The sequence below is a fragment of the Ceratosolen solmsi genome, unplaced genomic scaffold, assembly GCF_000503995.2.
Source record: "Ceratosolen solmsi marchali unplaced genomic scaffold, CerSol_1.0 scaffold6, whole genome shotgun sequence".
NCBI lineage: Eukaryota > Metazoa > Arthropoda > Insecta > Hymenoptera > Agaonidae > Ceratosolen > Ceratosolen solmsi.
Window position 1 is genome coordinate 13,439,104 of NW_011948414.1, and position 23,785 is coordinate 13,462,888.

A 23,785-nucleotide genomic window follows, 5' to 3' on the forward strand; every position below is an offset into this window, starting at 1 on the left:
AATCTTTGAAATAATAAAATTGAATTAATGAAAAAAATAATACACTTCATATTAGTGATTAAGTATTTTATAAATTGTAGATTTTTCAATATATTGGACATTAATGATTCACATAATTAAAAGCTTTAAAAAAGATAATTCATTGCATATAAATCTAGTTCGTTTTCACTACTGTGATACGAAAAAAACAAACAACATTTATTTTTTAACAATAATTCTATGAATTATTTATTATGTAGCTGGTAATGGATAAAGTCTAAACTGTAATTATATTTACTTCATCTTTATTCAAATGATAATTATAAAATCATGATAAATTTGCATTTATAAATACCGTAATATTTTAAGAATAGTTTATGCGCTGTGTTCATTATCGAAATTGCATGGACGAAAAACATTATAGATAGTATAAATAATAGTATTACAAATATTACTAAATATAGAAAAAAATTATATTAATAATACTAAAAAAAGAGAAAAATTATCAATAGCTCAACTAGTACAATATTTGGTACGAATTCAATAAGGTGTAGATTCCGTTCAGTTATACTATTTTTTCAATACATACTTTCTAACTATTAATATAAATATATTGCTATAATTTATGATAAATACAAAACAGATAGGGTGATAAATATACATTTTAATTGTTTATACTACTTTTATAATAAAAAGCTGAAATTTGATGATAATTAAATTACAGTAAAGAAATAATAAAATAGTATTTGACTAAAAAAGTTTGTCTGTATATTAGTTAAAAATATTACATCCTATATGTCAAACAACTTTATATAAGAAACTAATCACATAATATGATTTAATAAATAATTTGTTATAATCTTCAATAAAATGTTTTTTTACAAAATTATTAAAATAAAATAATTATATTCAAATATTGAATTAGAAAGATCTATAAAATATTTAAACATCTAGAAATAGTTTGTTGAAAGATATGTAAATAATTTCTTTATTTTAAATAGTTTTAGTAAAATAAGAATTTAATTAAAATACTAAATAATTAATACGTATAAAATCTTTTGCAATTTTATTATCACTGAAAATATTATATCGTCTAATTTTAAATAGAATTTTAAATAATATATGTTAATTATACTTCAATGATGTTGATTATAATATCTATAAATTTGTTTCAAGTTACATTCATATTTGGTATGAAATAAAACAAAGCTAATTCAATATTATGTGTTATGAGAAAGAATTATTAAATAAAACAATAAATTATGTAAAGCACATTAATTTTGTTTATTATAAAAAAAATTATTGGAATTACTAACTACTTTTATCCACTGTTGTATAGCGTCATCAATTATGCAATTATCATTATAAAATTATACGGTGATTTATAATAATTTAAATTATCTTCTCCTAAACACAAGTTTTATCTATTATTTGATATTATAAATGATCCACATTCAAATGTGCACGATTAAAATTTTATATTTCGAATTTTATTAAAACTTTTTTTTAATTATAATTGCTATTAATATTATAATATTATTACTGCCATTAATTTCTTCATTTTTAAAATAACTATCTCCAATACCATATTTTCAAATAATTAAATAAAATATAAGATATATAATTATAAAATAATGAAAGCCATCTTTGCAATTACTTCAATATCTGCTTTAGCCTTTTCATCAATTATTTTATTTTGTTGTATATGTAGGTTTTTATAAAAATACTAGTTAGTAATAGTTGCAAAAACTTACGATCGATAATGATGTAACAACCCAACATCAAGTAAAAGTTTTACTTACAAATAGTATTCATATAAAATGTGGATGTGTTTTATCGACGTTTTGTAAAATTTCTAGCACACCCAATGTTTTTATATAATATAGCGATTTATTTCCTATATTTTTTAACAAATTTCTGAAATCACAAATGTTGGGTAGTCACTTTAATCACTAAATATGAAATTATTTGAATTATATTTAATTATATTTTCTTATTATAATTTAAAAATTATAATCTTTTATTACAAAGAGACTGACATTAATTTACTGTATAACAGACTGAGGACAAAATAATGTTTATTTACAAATAATTATGAATTACAACGTAATATATATCAAGAAACATATGAATCAGAAAAATATATTTTAAAACAATATTTATATTTTATTTATATATTTTAAAATCAGACGATCTGTTTATTATAAAAAATTTTTAAAAAAATAGTAAATGTGCAATTTAATTACCAAACTAATTTCATTGAATAAATATTAATATATATAAATTGATTAAATATTATAAATTTTATAATAATTATTATATTAAAAATATGCAATATAATATCAAAAAATTATTTTATTTATTATAAGAATTTGGATTTAATCAGATGGGAAAGACAAAAAATATTTTTTATGCAATTATTAAATCCATACTGGATTAATGATAATCATGAATATTTTTTTAAAAGACTGAACATGTTCAATAATAAAAAAAAACAAAATTTACAAAAAATGAAATTTGTACTTATTATAATAAAATCATAAAGTGATCACATCGTAATACGTAAAATTTAAATATCTAAATTATTAAAATAACGTTTTTAAACCGTTTAATAACTATTATTTTATATTATTAATTATAATATAAACAAATAAAAATCATATATTATCAATATTTTGAAGGTGAGAGAATTGATTTGAATCCGAATAGTGTACCTAAATCACATAATTAAAAAAATCTGTAATATATACACATGAATTTCAACCATACTTTTTTTATTTATGAATTATATTCATTGTAATTAAACTCAATAATATAAACAACTGTCGATATTTTTTATCTAGATGCAAGTGAAAATTAGATAAATTAATCTAGATTTGAATAACCAAAAGTTACATATTCATTTAAAATAATTTATATTAAAAATATTTAAATATTTTATGTCAATATTAGCATAAATGAGTTTAGTACTTTAATATATTTTTTTAATAATTTTTATCAAGACCACATATACCAGAATTATCTAACAAAACATTAGATTAATTACTAAGTATTTTACTAAATTTTAATTTTGTGTAAAATGGTGAAAATCCAAAGTAATTTTGATTGAAAAATAATTAGTGTTCATTATATGATGAAATATACTATAGAATTTAAAACTTACTTAGTTTAAGAGTTGAATTTTATATTTAAATTAATGAGAAAACTTTCAATCGTGTTATATATAAAGCATTTCTGCATACTGCAGCATAAACTTCTTATTCTAGTTTTATTAGATTAATTTAAAATTTTATTTTTTATTTTGTTTAATGATAATTTATTTGAAAATATTGATGTACTATTGCATAATTTGCAAAATCAAAGTTATCTTAATTGGATAAAGATTTGATTTAAAAAATTAAAATATATAGTAAAATATTAGAACTTGGGTAAATCATGTTAGATTAGGTTAAATTATAACTCAAAAAAATAATCGATAGTCATTTAAATTACCAATTTCATTTGAGACATAAAACATTTTATTTAAACGTAAATTAATATCTTACTATTATTTAGGATAATGATATTTAGCTTTTAATTTCTCAATATGAAAATTCTAAAATTATATACTAATTCTAATTGTTGCTGAATCTATTTGTTAAAATTTTCAATAAATATGGCATATATAAAATAATAAATTTCTTGATTTAAGTATTATTCAGAATGCAGACAAATATGTAGTACACAGATTTGTATAAAAGTAGCACTGTTACTTTCAAATAAATAGTGTAAATTATTAATACTATAAAAGCTTATCATTTTTTTATACTAACTTTTATTATGATGTTTATATTTCAATGTAATTTATCATAGAATAATATTATATAATTTATGTTAATTAATTGTAAAAAGAAATACCGTAATAACTATTATATTAAGACTAATATTTAACCTTTAACGTTTATTTTCACATTATTGTAATAAACATAATCACAATATTGTGTATGTTTAAATAAAAAACTTTTAGTTAATTAAATCGATACCAAATAATTATAAATATTTACAATATTAAAATATTTTAATTCCGTTCAATAATTCTGTAATTAAAAATAAAATTAATAATAAATTAAATAAACTTTTGTTAAATTTTTTACTTAAAATAATGGCATAATTTTAATAATTTAAAAATATTTTTAAAAAGCAGCATTCTATCTATCAATGTTATTTACTAAGTCAGCGATATAATTTATGTATAAGTTCAGTTTCTAGAATATGTTTTACTGTTGACATGTCTAATTTACGAAACAATTTACAACTTATATAATAATTTATACAATTGTAAAATTAAAAATTGGATAGAAATATTATATATTTATGTATATGAAAATTTGAAGACAAATATTGTTATTTTCTCAAAATTTTCTATTCATAAATAAAATATTTATAAATAAAAATAGTTATGAAGAACAACTATACAGAATATATTATTACTATATAACTAATATATGGAACTTATAAAATAAAAAATATCTTAGTTGTTACTGAATTAGTACTTTTTTTATTTATATATTTAAACACAAACATGAAATATATTACAAACCATGGGATGACTTTATTTTTAAATTATAACATGAAGTTTTAGTTCTTTAGAAAGTACAGATGTATTGTTTGTGAGATAAACAAAAGTATAACTTCTTTAACTCAATTTTTACCCATTATAAATTAATTTTAAACAATGTAATTAAATATTTAATTAAACAATGCATTTTACAAATTAAATTTTTTCATTTGAAATATAATATGTAGTTATTAAATATTATTTTATTTTTTATTAAAAACCAATATTAATACTACATTTATAATCTTCTAAAAAAATTTAATTTACATTTACATATTTATATATTTAATTGTTTGTTTCATTTATATTATACTATATAAGTATTTATATTGCTAGTGTTAAAAATATAGTTTTTAAAATAGTATATTTATACATTTAAACATTTATTTTGTACATGTATAATATATGCACACATATTAGCGCATGCATATTAGTAAATTAATAATTTGAATAAATTAAGAACATATTTATTTAAATACATTATTGACATGAAGAATAAAAATATATCAATAAAAATATTAATAAAATATGCTTCAAGAGATTCCCAAAATTAAGCAGTTTATTGTAATTTAGCAGGAATAATTTTTTTCATAAAATATACTACTAAAAAAATTGTTACTACATTAAAATTATTATAAACTGCCTAATAAAAGCAATATAATATAGGTAATGTTTTTTGAAAAAAATAAAATTTTACGTAACCATACATAGAATACTTCATTTCATAAATTATATTTATATGTATACATACACATCAAATATCGAATTTCATTATTTAAATTTATTAAATTAGAATCCCTATTAATTAGAATTAATAAGATGCATACTATCGGATCATAATTACTTTATCAGAATAACTTTATTAATACTAAATTTCATTAATTTAAAGTATTTGCAACACATAATATATTATTTTTTTATTAAAATTAATATGTCAACTTATACTTTTTTTTATGAAATTACAACTCATACTTGTGAATAAGTACATTGATATAAAAAATTTTTTATCATATAACAAGTAAAATATCATACTACATATATTTATTCATATTTGATAAAAGTATATTATGAACTTCAACATTTTGTAAATATAGTTGCTTCAACAATAAAATAATAATGAATGTTTCTATCATTCAAGACTACATTAAATATATATATTTGTACAAAAGAAAATGATTTCTTACATTATTAAATGTCTAGATTTAGTTTATCCAATAAAAATTAAAAAAAAAAGTAATTTTTTATTATTACCCAAGAGATTATAATTAATATACTAATAAATACATAAAATTTACCTAAAATAATTTGGTAATATGCGTAATAAGAGCATATTAAATATTAATCTAATATCATTATTTAATTTAAATTGTACATAAAAATAAATATTAAAATTGTTTATTAAAGATTTTATTTTAAAAATTAATGACTAGTAAAAGCAATAACTTTATAAATGTAAATAGAATTTAAAAAATTTCAATTGAAAATAATCTTTTGGATAATACTTTATCATAAAGTTATTGTAAATTGCATAAAAATGTTTAAATCTAAAAAGCAAAAACTTTTTCATTATAAATGTAAACATTGAATAAACAAATTGAAAAATATAACTTACCTAATTTTATAATACGAACCATAAAAAATATTATAAATTTTAAGTTAAATATAAAGGAAATTTTTTAATTTAATATTACATTGATAATGACAATTAAAAAAATGATTGATCAAGTTTATATTCTTTGAATATAATTTTATTTTATATACTTTCAGCTAATGAATTATTTAATTCTATATAAGAATAATATAAACAATATAATACTAAAAAAATATATTATATTTGGTAAATATATAAATCATAAGTAATTGATTAACTAATAAATTGTTCAAATTACAAATGTTGTTTTTATTGTAGATTTATTAAATTTCATGTAGTTGTAAGAAACAATTAATAGTAAATTAAAATATGATAGTATTATCAATGATATATTTTTCTGAATTAAATGAAATGACTGATATATAATCACGAAAATCTTTTTAAATAACTGTTGCTTAAATCATATTACAATTTATTCAATTATAAGCTAAATTTAAAAATTCAAATAATATAAAATTAATATCACAATTTTAAGTATTTTTAGCGTACGTAATTCATGCATAAAACTGAAGCATGGAAAAACAAAATTTTAAATTATCAAGGCTAAGAATTGCAAACATAAATTTATTATCGTCTTTCACATAACTGTCATAAATTTATTTCTAATTTGAATACCTTTCACATAATCTGCTTAAAATTCTCATAATTATATTTACGTCAATAATAAAAGCTATAAACAAAAATTCAAATTTATTTAAATATAAAATGTCATTGGTACGGAAATCATCTTTGTAAACTTATATTCCTGTAAGTTCATATTATAATCAGATGTTAGTACAATAAATTAATATTAGGTAAATGACACTGGTCGAAGGTTTATTAAGGTTTACATTTCTGTCAGAAATTAAAGGAACGTCGAAAAATAAACGTAAGTATATCTATTTTTTTAAACAGCGCTAAATTCAAATTTTTTGACATCTGTAAAAGGAGATTCAATGAAAATATTTTTCTTTTTATAATTAATATTATAATATATCATTATATTATGCATGTAAATTAATATTATATATAAACTGATATTATATCATACTGTAATATCGTAAATTATACTAACGTGGATTATTTGGAAGTTTTCTCGTTTTATATTTGTGTTACTTAAATCTGCTAATATAAATTGTAGTTTAATTGATTTATTATAAGGAACATTTTAACAATTACTGTCTTTATTTATTTATTTGTTTTTGCACAACTTATTTATAGTAATTCTAAAAGCAAATCTATATACCATAAATTATAAATAAAATTACCTAAGGCTCTGAGAACTTTCCTTTACTTTTAAATGCTATTAGAGAATATATTCTTAATTCTTTCTTTATATTTCATCTCATATTCTTATTAATATTATTTAATAGACTAACTTATCAAACAACCATATTAGTTAACTATTTTTAGTAATTATTTGAATATATGATAAATCTTATTATAAAGTATTTTATACATTTTATTATAAAGTATTTTTTCTTCTTTAATTTTTGCGAAGGAATTACTGTAGCTATTTACTATTAGCATCGGTTGGTAAAATAAAGTCATACATTTAATACATGATAATAAATAAGTAACAACATTTTCAAAGTGTTAAAAATAGTGTTTCTCGTTAGGGGATTCCTTGTTCTACCTTTTTCATTTTCAATGTAATATTATGAAAAAATGTATGTAATGAATAGAAAATCTAGATAAATATTAAACTTTAGACTAAACAAATAGTATATAAAATAAAAAAAACAATATAAAATTTCAATGTGAACAAACATATGCTTATCTAGTGTTTCAATAATACGTTCATTCGGTCAATATTTATAGAAATAATACCTATAACTAAAAATATTATCGTATTAATTGTATCTTTATTTCCTTGAAATAATCCTATCTTTAACAGTTTCAAAATATTTTATAAACATTTTTAAAAATATTATCTTTTTTGGATAGATTCGTTAAAAATGTATTGCCTAATGATTTTCTATAATAACCTCATCGTAACAGAGACTGAAAAATTGTAGTATAATTTGAAATGATTTAAGATATAAAAGTTGAAAGTTTTCTGAATAACATTGAGATTTATAAAGTTTCTGCTAAAGATAACAATACTTTATGAGTTACTTATTAATTTGGTTTAAAAAGGTAACAGATGTATATGAATTGAATAAAAATTATCAGTCCACAATGAATAATTATTCCAGCTGTACTATAACAATTGATATACATTCAAATATTCAAAGTTCATACAGGATGTGACAGGTACTAGTAGTGAAACATATGACAATCTGACAAATTTAATTTTAAAGTATTTGCAAGAATACTTAAATATTGTTATATTTATAAAATAATAATATAGGTAAAAACATTTTGAAGTAATTGTTTTAGTTTTTTTAAAAAAAAGAATTATCTAATTATTGAGAAGTAGTTATAATCCTTATTCAAATATATTGAAATGTTTGTCAATCCTATTATATCAGCAAACATAATACGCTATTGCGCATGCGATAGTAATTACATTTAGATAGATAAATTGATTATAAATATGTACGTAAATATAGATATATATATTGTTTATTGATAATATTTATTTTATATTTATATTTCTTATTTTATATTTATGTTGTTTATTTGTAATATTTATATTATATTTATATTACCTGTTTTATATTTTTATATTTATATTTATTTAGATATTTGATATACTTTTATTTTGGAATAAACAAATTTTAAGTATATCAATTCTTATTGGTGTATTGAATGTACGTAGTACAGATATAACATGAAAAACTTTGTTGTACATGTTATAATATAAAGTACAGTTTAAATTATATTTAACTAAAAATAATGATATTAATGAGTTCCATGTTTATGGAAAAATATTAAAACAATTACATAGAACTAATAATTATTTTTAGAGAATATTAGTTTTTTTTAGATTTAATCATTAAATATTAAAAATATTTTGTATATTAATAAACTTAGAAATAATGCAAAATTTATTTTTCTTCAAATAATGTACTAGTATCATTTGTAATTGTTTAAATAATGCGACATATTGAAATGTTACGTATTTAAAAGAGCTAAATTGAAGTCTATCTTGTATTAAGCATGCCTAAGATGAGGGCAAACTTATTTTTGTACGCCATAATATAAAGTAATTAATAAAAAAATAAATCTAAAAACTGATTTTATGTCAATTAAATAAGCTTGATAATTACAATATACAATGGTAATCGATACTTGTGAAAATCCTGCAGATAGAGCTACAATAAAAAATGGATATAACAGAGATATAAATACAAAATTAAAAGGTTCGTTTTTAATTTATAATTATATATAATATGGTGTAATCTTCCAGAACTGTATATAGTTTTATTTTTGTATCACAATAGGAAATAATATTCTATTTCTAGAGTATTATATAATTTATATCAATAGTTTGATTATATTATTTGTTTAAAAACTGTTGACTATGATTTTATTCAATGGTTCAATTTTATATATAATACTAAATTGATATAAGTCTTTAGATTTCATTGTTAAATGTTATAAAATCATTGTTTAATCATTATATTTATAAATTATATTTCTATATTTGATAGAATAAATATGATAAATTATTATATAAATTTGAATTGATAATTTTATCATAATATTATAAAAGTATTAATTAAAATATATATTTATTGAATTACTTAAAACTAATATATAAATAAAAATTGTGATCAAAAATATTTTTTAATTTTTTTATTTATATGCTGGATAATAGTATACTCAATAATTAGGATACATAAGGTTTTTAAATATGCATCCTAGTCTTCCAGTGTATCCTAATATTATATATACCAAATTTATGAATAATTTACATATCAATAAATAAAATACTTTCAATGCAACTTAACTAATTGTATTTATTTCATCGTCAATTATATTTTGCTAATAATATATTGATGAGGTTCAAATATTGAAATTCAACCATAATTTAAATTAAAAAAGAATTTTTGTTCATCATAAGAATGTTCATACTTCAAAAAATAATAATTTCTAAATATAAATTAATCATATTATCAATCTCTAATTTAATATAAAAATTTAAAATAAATTCATTTTGAAAAATTTATCATAGAATTTTAGATATTATTTTTACATAAGTTAGAAAGAAATTTTTTAAATTAAATTGATAACTCATTTTAATTTTTTAATATAATATTTATTTACTCATTTTCTTTTATCAATGTTCTCATTGCATATTTTTCAGGTGCAGTTTATCTTACTGGAATAGCAGGAATCTTTCTGCTTAGTGGGTTTGGCAGTGCATTATCGACTTTGAAGAAAAAAAGTCCAAAATTATTTATGAAATCTTCAACAGTAAATAACAAGTATAATGATACAGGAATGGAATTAGCATTAAGGGCACTGGGATGGGGTACCTTTTATTCTATTACAACTTGTAGTATTTTATTTTATGGTATTTGGAAAATGTCTGGAATCATTTCTGTTCTAGAATTTCGACAAAAAGTAGAAAAACTTTTGCCACCAGTTTCTAAAAAGAATTCATCTTTATAAGACAACACTTGTTTACTTTATAAGTGTATGTTTACAGAAGATACATATATATCAACACATTTATTAAAATAATGGTTTTTATACTTTTTAAAGATCATTTTAATCATTCTCAATGATAATAATTACTGTACAGCTAATTTACTTTTGTTTCCAAACAATTTATTTAGAAAAATTTCATCAAAATATCTGTAAATATGGAAAATAGTAGTATATCACTATTCAGTTATAGTTATATAATTATAAATAAAATATTCCATTTATAAATACTGTGTTTTTTAATTCGGTAAATTCCAATTAAGTATTCTAAGCATTTAATCACTTTCTATTTTTAGTAAGATTAATAATATTGCATAAGTGTAACATACTCCATTTTATTTGCACATATTATGCAACTGTTTAGAAAAAATGGTTTTAAAAATATTGTTATATATTAACACTAATATTTTTATTAAAAAATATCTTTAACTTAATGAAGCCTCATTCATTTTTCATCTTGGCTAAGCAGGAAAAAATATAGGCATCAAGATTGTAATCATATTCAATATAAATAATACAAAATATAAATGTTTTGACTAGTTTAAAAACATATAATGCTTTTATGACAATACTATAAATATGTAACATTCTATTAATTAAATATGTTATAAAATAAGTAATTTACATCAAAACAATTTTTAAAAAATGGGTTATAAATGTGGAATGTATAGTCAGTCTTGTACTTCTAAAATCTTTGTTAGAATGTACTTTCATTAATGATAATAACTAATTAACTATCATACATTATTTGTATTAAAATTATTACTTGATTATAATTTATAAATACTGTAATTATTAAAGCATTAAAATGTAAAGTTGCAAAATTACATATAAACTGTTATTTTTTAAACTTAATCTGAATGACTAATTATTTAAAAAGCTAAAACAGATATAAAAATTAATAAAAATAATTTAATAATTTTGTTTTATATTTAGATCATTTTGCAACATGTAAGATTTCAGTCTATATTTATTTTTGATCCTAGGTGTTGATTTATTAACTGGATAAAATTAAGTGAAAGAAATATTTAAAATTCTAACAAACATTAAATTTGTATAAATTATAAAATTGTATTATTAACTATAAATGATTATTACATAAATAACTTTAATTATTGATAGAATAATTGAATAAACTAATTATACAGTCAGATATATTTTGGTGGAGATCATGGTCTGAATATAACAGAAAACATGACTTGAAAATGACTGCTAAGAATAATCATTGAATAAATTGTAGCAGTTACAAACTTAAAGAGATTATTGTATTATTTTATTTTAATTTCAAAATATCAAATAAATGAATAAAGCAAAAATAATAAAAATAAATACGCATTGTTATATTTGAAATTGATTTAAAAGATTTATCAGAGAATTTATACAAGTTAGAAATTTAAAAAATCTATGTACAAAAATTAATAAATTACAATTAAAAATTATATTAAAATTCTGAAACTATTATAAACATTATATTATATTGAATATAAAAATCATTTGAAATTATATCGTTTTCCTTTGTTAATGAATCGTTGGATAGGCACATTATCTAGTAAGGCGTTGATCTTCAATAAAGGTCAATAATCTTTGTTTTACTTTTCTATTTTGATACATACATGAGATTAATCCAATAACATGTTTAGCAGAATACTCCTGAAATAAAAGTTTAATAAAAATTAGAATAAATTTAAATATGATAAATATATATATATATATGCTAATACATGGTAATGACAATATTCTTTCGGTGAACTTTTCGATATATATCAAAATACATATTACAATCTTACATGCAGAATACACTAAAGTAATGATTTATAGGAAAAAAAATAGATATGAACAAATAGAACTTCTAAATTAAATCTAAAAAAGCTCAAAGTAGTTTTTTTAAATTATGGCGGTTTTTCATTAAGCTTTTTTTCATAAAAATTTTATTTGAATTAATTTATTTAAAAAAAAAAATTATCTAACAATGTAGTACAAAAAAACTGCATCATTATTAAATTATAATTTCTTAACGAAACGGATATTATACTGTGTATTACAACATATGACTAAAGCTTGTATTGCATAATCATTAATAGCTATAATTTCGAATTTTTGGTTGGAAACTGGTCTGGCATAAACATGTCGATTATTATCAAGCTTCTAGTAGACTTCATACGAGCGCAGAAGCAGAATATGTATTGATAATAATATAATTCAGCAGATAATCCATTCGGTTGTTTAACTTACGTTGCATATATATATATTTACGTTCAACTCTCAGGATGTATAAATGTATAAAACAGTATAGATAAAATATTAGACAGCAGACTTTTATGAAATATACGATTTCAGTATATATGTATTTTATGTGTGTGTTTGTGCATGAGGGCGCGTATATTAATCTATGTTTAATACAAATCTATTGATCTTTAAAATTTCCTTCAATGTAGATATGATATAACTCTGGAATATGTCAAATCCAGTTAATTATATTATAATCATAATAATATACGAATACTACATATGTATAATCACAATGTACGATAAGATATGATTAGGTAATTATTTACTATCCCCTACGTTACTGCAAAATAGACATTCTTCTTACTCAATTCAGATAATAATTAGTAATTAATTATAATTCTTCGATCTTTTGATAGAATTATTGGTATTACTTAAATCCAATATTAAAATTATTGATCACTGTGTAGTGTTCACAAAATCATATCTATGTGAAATATCAATTTTATATTTATTACGTGATAATAAATTCTAAATATTCACATTATTTTTTCTAAGAAATCCCAATTAAGTTTAACGAATTAACAATCAATCTATAGACAAAGACTTAATCGAACGTCTTAACTTGAGTCTGCACTTCGTATTTGGTCTTTAATGAAATCAAATCGTATTTAAATTGTACGTGAATTACATTCATAATACGTGTTTGTATGTAGTTAAAAAAAAAACAACTGAATTTACGAAGAATAAAATCTGTTATTGGACACCTAAAATAACTTGGTACAAAACACTTATTATAATTATTAAATGCTAGTTATTAATTGCAATACATGTATTAATTCATTTATCTCTTGAAAACACTGCTGATAAATATTTTTATTTTTGTTTTATTAATTATTTCATAAAAATTGATCAATGTAAATGTCAAATAGATGTCACTTACGGTATGTGTTTTTATCCATGCCTCCATACCGGATTCTGGTAAATAATATGCCTTAATATATGATGCTACATATTCTTGATAAGGCATAGGCCTTAATGAGGTTATCGTTTCAAATTTTGAAATTAATTGGGTAAAATCAAGTTGCATTAGAGCTCTACCGCCATTTGAACACTTCTTAGCATTAGAAAATCTATAGGTATTACAAAAAAAAATAATAAAATGCTTTTCATAGTGTTAATATCAATACTTACCCTTCAACAAATGTATGAGTAATCAAATGAGCTATACTTTCCCATAATGATTGATAAACATCTTTAGATAAAGGTACATGATTCTGAATTTCCAAAAATTTTGTTTTAATCGAAACAATCTCCTATAAATGATAAAATTTTTTAGATAAGTTAAAAATTATTTCATACTATAAATTATGTATAAAGGATTTTCACTTGTATGGTATAATCAATATATTCACTATGTTGAGATATAACATCCTTCAGTTCCCAATCTACTTTATTCATTAAAATTAAAATATTGGACACATCAAAAGCTTTAGAAATTGCTGCCATGTAAACAGGTTTTCTTAATGCTGTAGTTGATGTAACAGTCTGAAGATAAAATTGATTTAAATATCTTTGATCTTCTTTATGAAATATAATAGAATCCAAATAAAATTTAAAGGATTCATATTGTTGCCCTAAAAATATTAAAGATTCTACTGCGACAAACCGTTCGAGCATACAAAATAGTTTACTCGAATCATTCAAATCAATGATAGATGACAAATATGGTTGATGAATTTTTCGATCAGAAAACACATCGCTTGAAATATCTGTAGTATCAATAATTAAACTATCTTTTATACGTGAAATCGTTCGTTTTAAGTTAGTACCGTACATTGCACCAAAATCGCTGCTTACTTGCTGTAGAAATACACACAATGTTAGAATGTATTATACAGTAATATTATATTAGATAAATTAAAAATTATATACACAATTTTAAATGTTAAATAAAATAATATAATGCACCTGCCTTAATATTGATTAGTATTTTTAAATATTTTTTAATTACATTATATAATAATTCAATTATAATTAAACTAATATAAGAATATTAGCATATCATTATAAAAACCTCGTTATGTATATTATTAATTGTAATGCATTAAAATAATTACAGTTATTTATTAAATTATAATAAATCAAATGCATTGACTTAATTCATATCAATTATTAAAATATTATAATTATTTTATTTATAGCTATTTAAAATATGTAAAAAAATTAACAAAATTGAATATTTTAAAAATGAAAAATATAAAAAATATTTACACTAAATATAGTGAAAAAATAAGAAATAAAATTTTTTTATTATTATGTTATTATTTATTATGTTACCTATATTTTAACTAGCAACTGATAAATATTTATTAATAAGGTAACGTTTATTTTTAATTTTTTTAAATGTTTCTAGTATAAAACTTATTTTTCATCCTTTGTTCAATACTTTAAATATATTGTTTATTGAATATCTTATTATTGCGTTCTTCTTGTTATGACATAGCTACATTTATTTTTTCTTCTGTTTTTTTTCCCACGTTTCCGAAACTCACAATTTTAGAAATTTTTAATATTCTCTATTTTTTTAATTAGCTTTAATCTTTATAACCTTTCGATTTTTACTTTTTGCATAAAGTATATAAGTGTTAATAATCTATATTTTTTTCAATATATTTCTCTAATTTCATTTGTATATTTTGCTCTTGTTTTCTATGGTTATTCTAATTTTTTTAATTATTCACATGATTTATCTTTTTTTATTTATTTAGCATTAATTTCTACGTGACATATTTTTAAAATAATTAATTTATTTTTTAGTTATCTTTATACTTTGGTTACAAAATTATGTTCTATTTAGTGATATATTTTTAATATACACAATATTTATAGTAATTGATATTTTTTTCTTTACTAAATCATCTACTTTGAATTTGCTTTACCTTTTATTCCTACCATAATACTGTGCTTACTTATATCTTATTTTATATCAATAATTGTATTCATGTGGAATTTCTTATTATTAGTTCATTTCTTTAAAGTTCATAACATGAATGAGATTAATATATTTTAAATAAATTGTTTATTTCAATGTATTTATTAAATTCTAAATAATAACAGAAAGATAAATATTAAAAACACCTATACTCTGAAACATAGAACATAAAACATTTAAACGAAAGGTAAATATTTTTTTAAAAATTAGGTAAATTTTGAAAATATGAGTATATTAATTAATATAAGAACATTTTATATTGAATTATATAAAAATTAAATATGTTCTTTTTAACCGTTTTATTATCTATATCTGTACTTTCATTATATATTCAACATAATATAATACGTTATTATATAATATATATAATATAAATCATTAGTGAAAATTTAATATTTTATACACAAAATTATTAATTATATCTAAAATGTACTTACAAGGTCAGTAGCAAAAAAACTATACACTGCATATAAATACAACTCAAACATTTGAATCATATATTGAATAACGATTTTAGTTTCATCTTTAAAAAGTCTTGTAACTTGTAAATATTTTCCACAAATTCTAAGAACACTCAATGTTGTATTGGTTATAATAGGACCAATATGTTTCCTTTTTTTTTTTATAGTACTTTCCTTATTTATTTCATCTACAAAATCATACTTTAATTCCTCAGGGATCTCGTCATCATCTGAATATTCGAACAAATCTTTTAAAGGACAATCCTGAAATAATGATTATACGAAAAATACAAAATTTATTCTAATAATACTATATGTACATATTTTTAAATCATAGATATGTTTTGAAAATAAAATGTTCAAGAACTTTTACGTTATTTAATTTTATTTTACATTAAAATTAATTTAAACCTGATATTATATTTCATAAATATTTACTTATCATAGACATTTAACAAAAAATATTCAATTTCAAAGCAATTATAATTTACCATTTTTTAGTAAATTTAACAGTGAATAATTATAAATTAATTATAAATTTATTATAAATTATATTATCATTTAAAGGAATAGGTAAATCTTAAGAATTCCTTTTAATTATACTTTTAAAAGTGATATAATTAATTACTATCTTGCAAACATAGATAAATACATGTGATTTCTATTGTATTTTAAATGTTATTCCTTATATTAATTATTAGAATTATTATTTTAAATAAAGTGGATAATAAATAATAAATACAAGACATTTGAATTGAAAAATATATAACTTGATAATATATTTGATCAATTATTCCAATTAAATTACAATATTATTTGCATTAATCCAATCTATTACTTGCATCATCTTAATCAAAATTTTTAGATCATTAAATTATTATTTGTAATTCGTATCTCATAATTATATTATATAATGTATTGCAACGCAGCAATTCCTGTTTCATTGATCTCTAATTTGTTTATAGTATTCTGTATTAGGTATATAGTTTTGTTCAATCTATTGGAATTTAAAATAATCGTTTCTTTTATTGTAGATTTATAAAATGAAAAGCTACAAATAAATATTAACAAATAAAACAATAATTAAATTTATATTGAATTTATAACAAAATTTTTAATAATTTTTATTTCAATTTGTTAATTAAAAGGAACAAATATTATTTTTATTAATTTCATATCAAATTATCCTTTCATATCTTTTTCAAACAATTATTAGTATTACAAATTTTATTGATAAAATTGGGTACTATTCTATATAATAATATATTTATAATGTATGAAATTTATATTTACAATTTATTACTAATTTTAAATAAAATTACTTATATAGAAAAAATCATATAATTATAAAAGCTTTTTCATTGAAACATTTTTTTTATAGATTATAGAATATACGCATTTAAAAATAATAAAATATTCATTAAATTATATTCAACAATTAAATATATATTTAACCTTATATTTATACTAAAATAAAATAAAAATTTTTACTTTTAAATACAAAAATCGCGATGGTATTAAGAATCTATCAAGTTTTTAAATTTTTGTAATAATATACAATCCACATAGTAGACTATTCTTATTAAGATATTTGAAGATATATGAAATATTTTCTTAATTAATAGATTTCTAGTTTTCTTGAACAAATATTTTTATTCTTCAAATACTATTTAAGGTGAGAAAATACAATGCTTAATATTATTGTCCATAATGAACATATTTGTTATTAAATTAAAAGATTTTTTAATTATTAATTATGTAAACTGAATAAGAAAATGTAAATTATAGAATTTTGTTGAAATTTTGATATTATTCGTTGTAAAATGATGAATAAAAACATCCAGATTAAAAAAAAAATTGTCAAAAATATTTTTATAATTTCATTAATATTTTTTAATTTCTACCGAGAATTTGTTTTGTAGATTAAATTATTGTAAGATACATATTTTAATGTATAAGAATGTAATAATAGTAAAATATTTAAGGTATCACTAAGATTTTCTCTTTTGATAATTTATAATACTGTACAAATTTATCATCTACTTCTATAAAAAAGTATGAAACATTTTAAAGCATACACACACCAATTTTTCTATATGATTGAGTTACTAAACTAGTTCTTAAAAGTGATAACTATAGGATTAATTAGATCAATTGAGTAAAAAATAATAAAATTGAAGAAAATATTTGACTAGATGAAATCTTTAGCATATATGTAGTGATGTAAGATGTCATATTCTCATATTTGATGCATGATCATTTTTAGTTGTATAATTATAACTGAAACCTAGTTTATTTTAAATAAATTAACTTACTCCCGTAGTTTGAAGAAAATCTTCTTTTGTAGATTCATCCATAATTACATTAAAAGGTAATGCAATACCATTAATAAAATCTTGAGTCCATACATTTGTTTCATAATTTGTATATTCCATTAAATTTTCAAGTATATTTTTATTACCTTCGGATGAATTGAAAATATATTTAAATGTTTTAAATTCTAATAGTTGTGTAATATTAAAATTAGATTTAACAGGACATAATTTCCATCCATCATTTTCTAAAAATATTTTTAATTCATCTAATCTAGAAGTATGATAAAAATTGAAATAATTTATAAATTTGTCTTTGATACAAATATATAATTTTGTCATATTCCTTTCAAAAATTTTATTTCCTATTGCTGACACCCTAAAATATACAAATATATTATATTGTTACTAAAGTTTTGTATATTTAAAAAAACATTCCAATACCTATCAATTATACCCAGAGCTTCTATAAACTCTTCAAATTTAAGTGGAATTAAATCAAATCCATCAAGATATACTGTTATTTTATTTTCTACTTCATTAAACACTTTTATAATACCATTTCTAAGTTTATCTAAAATATATTGTTGTTCATAATTTATTATCATTTGTTTATTTCCATTAGCTTGAATACATTTTTTATTATGCCAATTTACAATAAGATAATAAGACTGTAAAATAACTAATAATGATCTACAAAGCTCTATCAAACAAGGTAAAAAATTAGATAATGAAATAGAGTTGCATATGTAATTATACTGTTTTTTTTCATTTTCTTGGGAATATTTAAGAATTGAATTAAAAGCTGTATTATGAACTGCAGCAGTAAAATGCATATGTAATTGGTCCATTGCTGTTTGTGATTTACCCAAAAAATTATATGCAACTTGAATAGACGAATAATTATTAATATCAAAATTGGTGCAAATTTTAGACAATGATAAATCTAGATTTTCTTCAACTTGCTCAAGAATATCACTTAAATTACTATACAAGGAAATAACACAGTGATACTTGTTGTAAGTTATAGCAGCTTTTTGACATTCTGATATTAATGAAATTACTTTTGGATAATTTTCTTCATTAAGAAATTGTTGAAGTCTGTCTTTTGTTTGATACTATATATAATGTATTTTAAATTAATAAGTTTTATGATTAAACAAATTTCAAATAAAACAATTGAATAAAACTGTTTCATTATAAATACTTACCAATGTTTTAATACTGTATAGCACATTTAATATGCTTTCAAGAATTTTTTGTTTTCTAAAATGATATAAAATGTGTAAACTTGAAGATATAAATTGATGAGTGGCTAAATTTAAATCATTTCTGCACATTTTACATATTTTGACAGTATTTGTTAAATATTTTTCTATTTCTACAATTTTATCAAATATTTCTTTACATTTTGACTGTTTTTGTAAAACAAGTAACAAGACTTTCTTTGATACAATATAATGCTGTTGTATTAAATGTTTGCAATGTTCAGTTATATCATTTGAGTTAAATGATTTAGGTATTTTGCTTAGCTCAAGTCCACATATATCAAATTTTCCTACTACATCAAAATATTCTCTTTGAATGGACTCAAACATATCTCGATCAGGAACTAAATCGACTTCCAATATATTTGATTCAAATAGTATTTGGTTAATTGGGTTTAAATGATCAAGTTTTTTTGTAACCTTAACTGAATTTTTGTTTGAGAAAGACATATTTCATACATTCTGAAATTTAAAATTAATTTATTTAAATGAATGGTAATAAATAATAATTGTATTTAAAAGAACTTTCAATTAATATTACAGCTTAATCTTTAAATTAGTTAATATTATATTTATTAATAAATGGAGTATAACTTAATACAATAATATTATATTAAAAAATTAATTATGCAGGTATTAGTAAAAATAAGTAATATTAAAATTAAAGAAAAGTATTATATATTGAAAAATAAGTTGCATTTTCAATTTTACAACTATTCTTTTTTAATAGAGCTTCAAATTGAATACTAAATGTTTATTGGTTGGACACTATTTTTTTATATATTAATTGGAATGCTTAATAAATATTTTTAAAAGTCTCTTAAACATTAATAATTGATTGAAGTTATATTGATGTCATCAAATGATAACTATTTAATCTAAAAGTAACAAGCAATAACTAGTACTACTGAAAAATAGGGTGATGTGATTACATTATAAACCGTTTATAATTTTGCATTTTGTTCCTTTACTGTTGTTTGTTTGTTAACTATTGTTAACTACAATCGCTTTTTGTTTATATATATAAAACAAATTATTTATGTTATTTGCATATTATATATAATTTATACTAATTAATATTTATTTCTTTATATGTATTTATATATATTTATATGTAATATGGATTACATTCCTTATAACGTTTCTTAATGAACTAACTTATCGTTACTTATTTAGAATACTATAAAAAAACGCAAGTTTATTTTCATTTTGTAATTTAATATCAATTTAATATAAATTTCACCTCTATCATTGTTTTTTGTAAAACTAAATAATATTAGCTCCAGTTATTATAATATTATTAATTACTATTATCTTTATTTTATAAGAATATATTCCAATATGCATTTAAATATTTTATTAAATACTTTTAATGATCCAGATATATCGAGTAACAAATACTGTATGTAGAAATATAAATAAATTTAATTATAAAATTTTGCTTGATTTATTAATAATGTATCACTATTGGTTTATATGAAATTATTTATTTAAATTCTTTTCGATCAAATAAATGTATTTAACTTAACTATTTAATAACTTTCAATATAGATTTATTTATTTTTAATGTATATTTTATACATATCATATAATAATAATTCCTTACTTAATTACAAGGATAATTTTATTATATTTCATATATTTTCCATACATTCGTTAAAATATTTTATACAAATAAATATATATTAAAAAATCAAAACTTTTATTAATTTATTTTATAAATTAAAGTAAATTAAAATATAATAAATTGTATATAAAGTAAATTTAGAAAACAAATTTATAAAACAAATTTATATGGAAATATTTTTCCATATAATTTTCTATAATAGCTTATGTAACATAGAATTTAGAATTATAAACCAATTTTTGTTAGAAAGTTATTCAAAGTATATCAAATATGACTTCTATATAGTTGAATACCATTTTTACTAATTTAATAAAATATTTTTAAATGATTTCACTTTTATTTTTGTAAATTGTTTGAGTCTACTATACAAAATGTAAATAATGCATATATTGTGAACTTAGTTTTACCTAATTATGTATTGTTATCTTTTACATATTATGAAAAGATGAATATAAAATGTAAAACATAATTTTAATAATTTACCATATCATTTATATCACAATTAATTACGAATTTATTTAATATATCAGTTTAGCTATTATATCACAAATAAATTATACGTGAAATTAAATATACTTTGTTATAATTAGGGAATGATTACAAAGTATATGAATGTTTTTCGTTCTTGTTTTTGAATATTGCAATAAAGGTTATTTATCATTGATAAAATTGTGCACTTTTAATAATAAAACTGTAATATACAATAATTATTATTTCAAATTAATAATGTTATTTTAGTTACCTATTATCACAAATAAAATGTTATGAAATAATATTTCTCATAATGAATATACTATTTAACAAAATTGTTCATTTTCTGATATACGCGCGCGCACACGCACACGCATCTGTATATCTATAGGTGCCCAGTAATTCACAATCCTGGGAGTGCATTAAGTGGAGTATATTTTAACTCTTCCCACGTTCAATTCGTACAAACGAAACTAAAGATAACAAATTTAAAGTATGCGAAATAACTATTTAAGCTTCTTAGCTTCTACAAATGCACGAATTTTAATATGAAGTTTTATATAATGTTCTAACAAGCATAAAAAATAGTCTTTCAAACAAAATTCAATTTAAATGTCATTGAATCAATGTGTCAAATATTTCATTTAAAATTTATAATAAAATATTGTATTAATTATTTTAGAAATATATAAACTATAACATAAAGTTAATATTTTATGCAGTATTACTAATATACTTTTAATAATCAAAATACAATGTATATTAATATAATTCTATGTCTATATGCATAGTATATTATTATATATTATATATCTACAATAATCAATATTTATATATTGATTATTTTTATTATTTGAAACCATATTGTTTAATAATACATTATGTAATATAATAAAAACACGTTTTGAATTAATTTTTAAGATCATATTTTAATTAATATTCTCGAATTATTTTTTATTTGAATTAAATTAAAATCACATAAATATAATATATTTGTTACTTTCGTGTATATATTTTGTATAAGTATCTTTGAATATTATTATTATTATTTGTGTGTTATTTGATTTAAAAATATTTTAATTAATCTATTTTAAATTACAAGATTTCCAATAAATAGATAATTATAATTATATTTTATTTTATTAGTTGAGTTCGGATTTTATATTACTAATATTACATCTTACACACATGCACTCAGAAGAAGTAAATATATTATAATTTATATTGTAATTAATACATTTAAAAAACGGTAATTATTAACATTATACAAATAAAATATAATTTATACACGTGTTTATAAAAATTTATATAAATCCATATAAAATATGATCTATATAAAATATGACTTACGGACTTCTTACTTTTTAAGGCACATCACTTTAGTTGTAGAAAATATTTAATTATTGCTATCTAACAAATCTACTAAATAAATATTGTATGAAATCAGGATTTTGCCAAATTTCATCTGACTTAAATATTTTGTTGTATTATTTAATTTTATTACTTCATCTTTAACATTATCGATAAGAAAATTGATATCTTTTAAATCTTATTACATTAAATATACTTATCATTTATTAAAAAAGGCTATTTCTATTAATTAGTAAAAGTAAAATTTCG

The 23,785-nt window shown here is 19.1% G+C and overlaps 2 protein-coding genes across 2 annotated transcripts; one reads left to right on the forward strand and one right to left on the reverse strand.

Annotated features, from left to right (window-relative positions):
* Positions 1 to 7,025: 7,025 nt before the first annotated feature.
* On the forward strand, positions 7,026 to 10,779 carry LOC105368466 (transmembrane protein 242). Its single transcript, XM_011507478.1, has 2 exons — positions 7,026 to 7,095; positions 10,462 to 10,779. Exons 1-2 carry the CDS (start codon positions 7,026 to 7,028, stop codon positions 10,767 to 10,769), a joined length of 378 nt encoding a protein of 125 aa, XP_011505780.1. The 3' UTR covers positions 10,770 to 10,779.
* A 1,552-nt stretch (positions 10,780 to 12,331) lies between these two features.
* On the reverse strand, positions 12,332 to 22,473 carry Vps50 (vacuolar protein sorting 50). The gene is made up of 11 exons (XM_011507479.1): positions 22,437 to 22,473; positions 20,011 to 20,529; positions 19,453 to 19,917; positions 19,244 to 19,374; positions 18,983 to 19,178; positions 18,803 to 18,907; positions 16,464 to 16,751; positions 14,421 to 14,894; positions 14,226 to 14,347; positions 13,975 to 14,164; positions 12,332 to 12,455 (listed from the first exon to the last, which is right to left on the reverse strand). The coding sequence occupies exons 2-11, from the start codon at positions 20,515 to 20,517 to the stop codon at positions 12,348 to 12,350; spliced, it is 2,586 nt and encodes an 861-aa protein (XP_011505781.1). The 5' UTR covers positions 20,518 to 20,529; positions 22,437 to 22,473; the 3' UTR covers positions 12,332 to 12,347.
* Between the last annotated feature and the right edge of the window lie 1,312 nt (positions 22,474 to 23,785).

Excerpts from the sequence above, each read along its gene's own strand:
- LOC105368466 (XM_011507478.1), top strand. The coding sequence starts at position 7,026 with ATGACACTGGTCGAAGGTTTATTAAGGTTTACATTTCTGTCAGAAATT. Across the intron at positions 7,096-10,461 it reads AGGAACGTCGAAAAATAAAC|GTGCAGTTTATCTTACTGGA; the intron begins GTAAGTATATCT and ends CATATTTTTCAG.
- Vps50 (XM_011507479.1), bottom strand. The coding sequence starts at position 20,517 with ATGTCTTTCTCAAACAAAAATTCAGTTAAGGTTACAAAAAAACTTGAT. Across the intron at positions 19,918-20,010 it reads TATACAGTATTAAAACATTG|TATCAAACAAAAGACAGACT; the intron begins GTAAGTATTTAT and ends CATTATATATAG. Across the intron at positions 14,895-16,463 it reads GTTTTTTTGCTACTGACCTT|CAAGTAAGCAGCGATTTTGG; the intron begins GTAAGTACATTT and ends GTATTTCTACAG.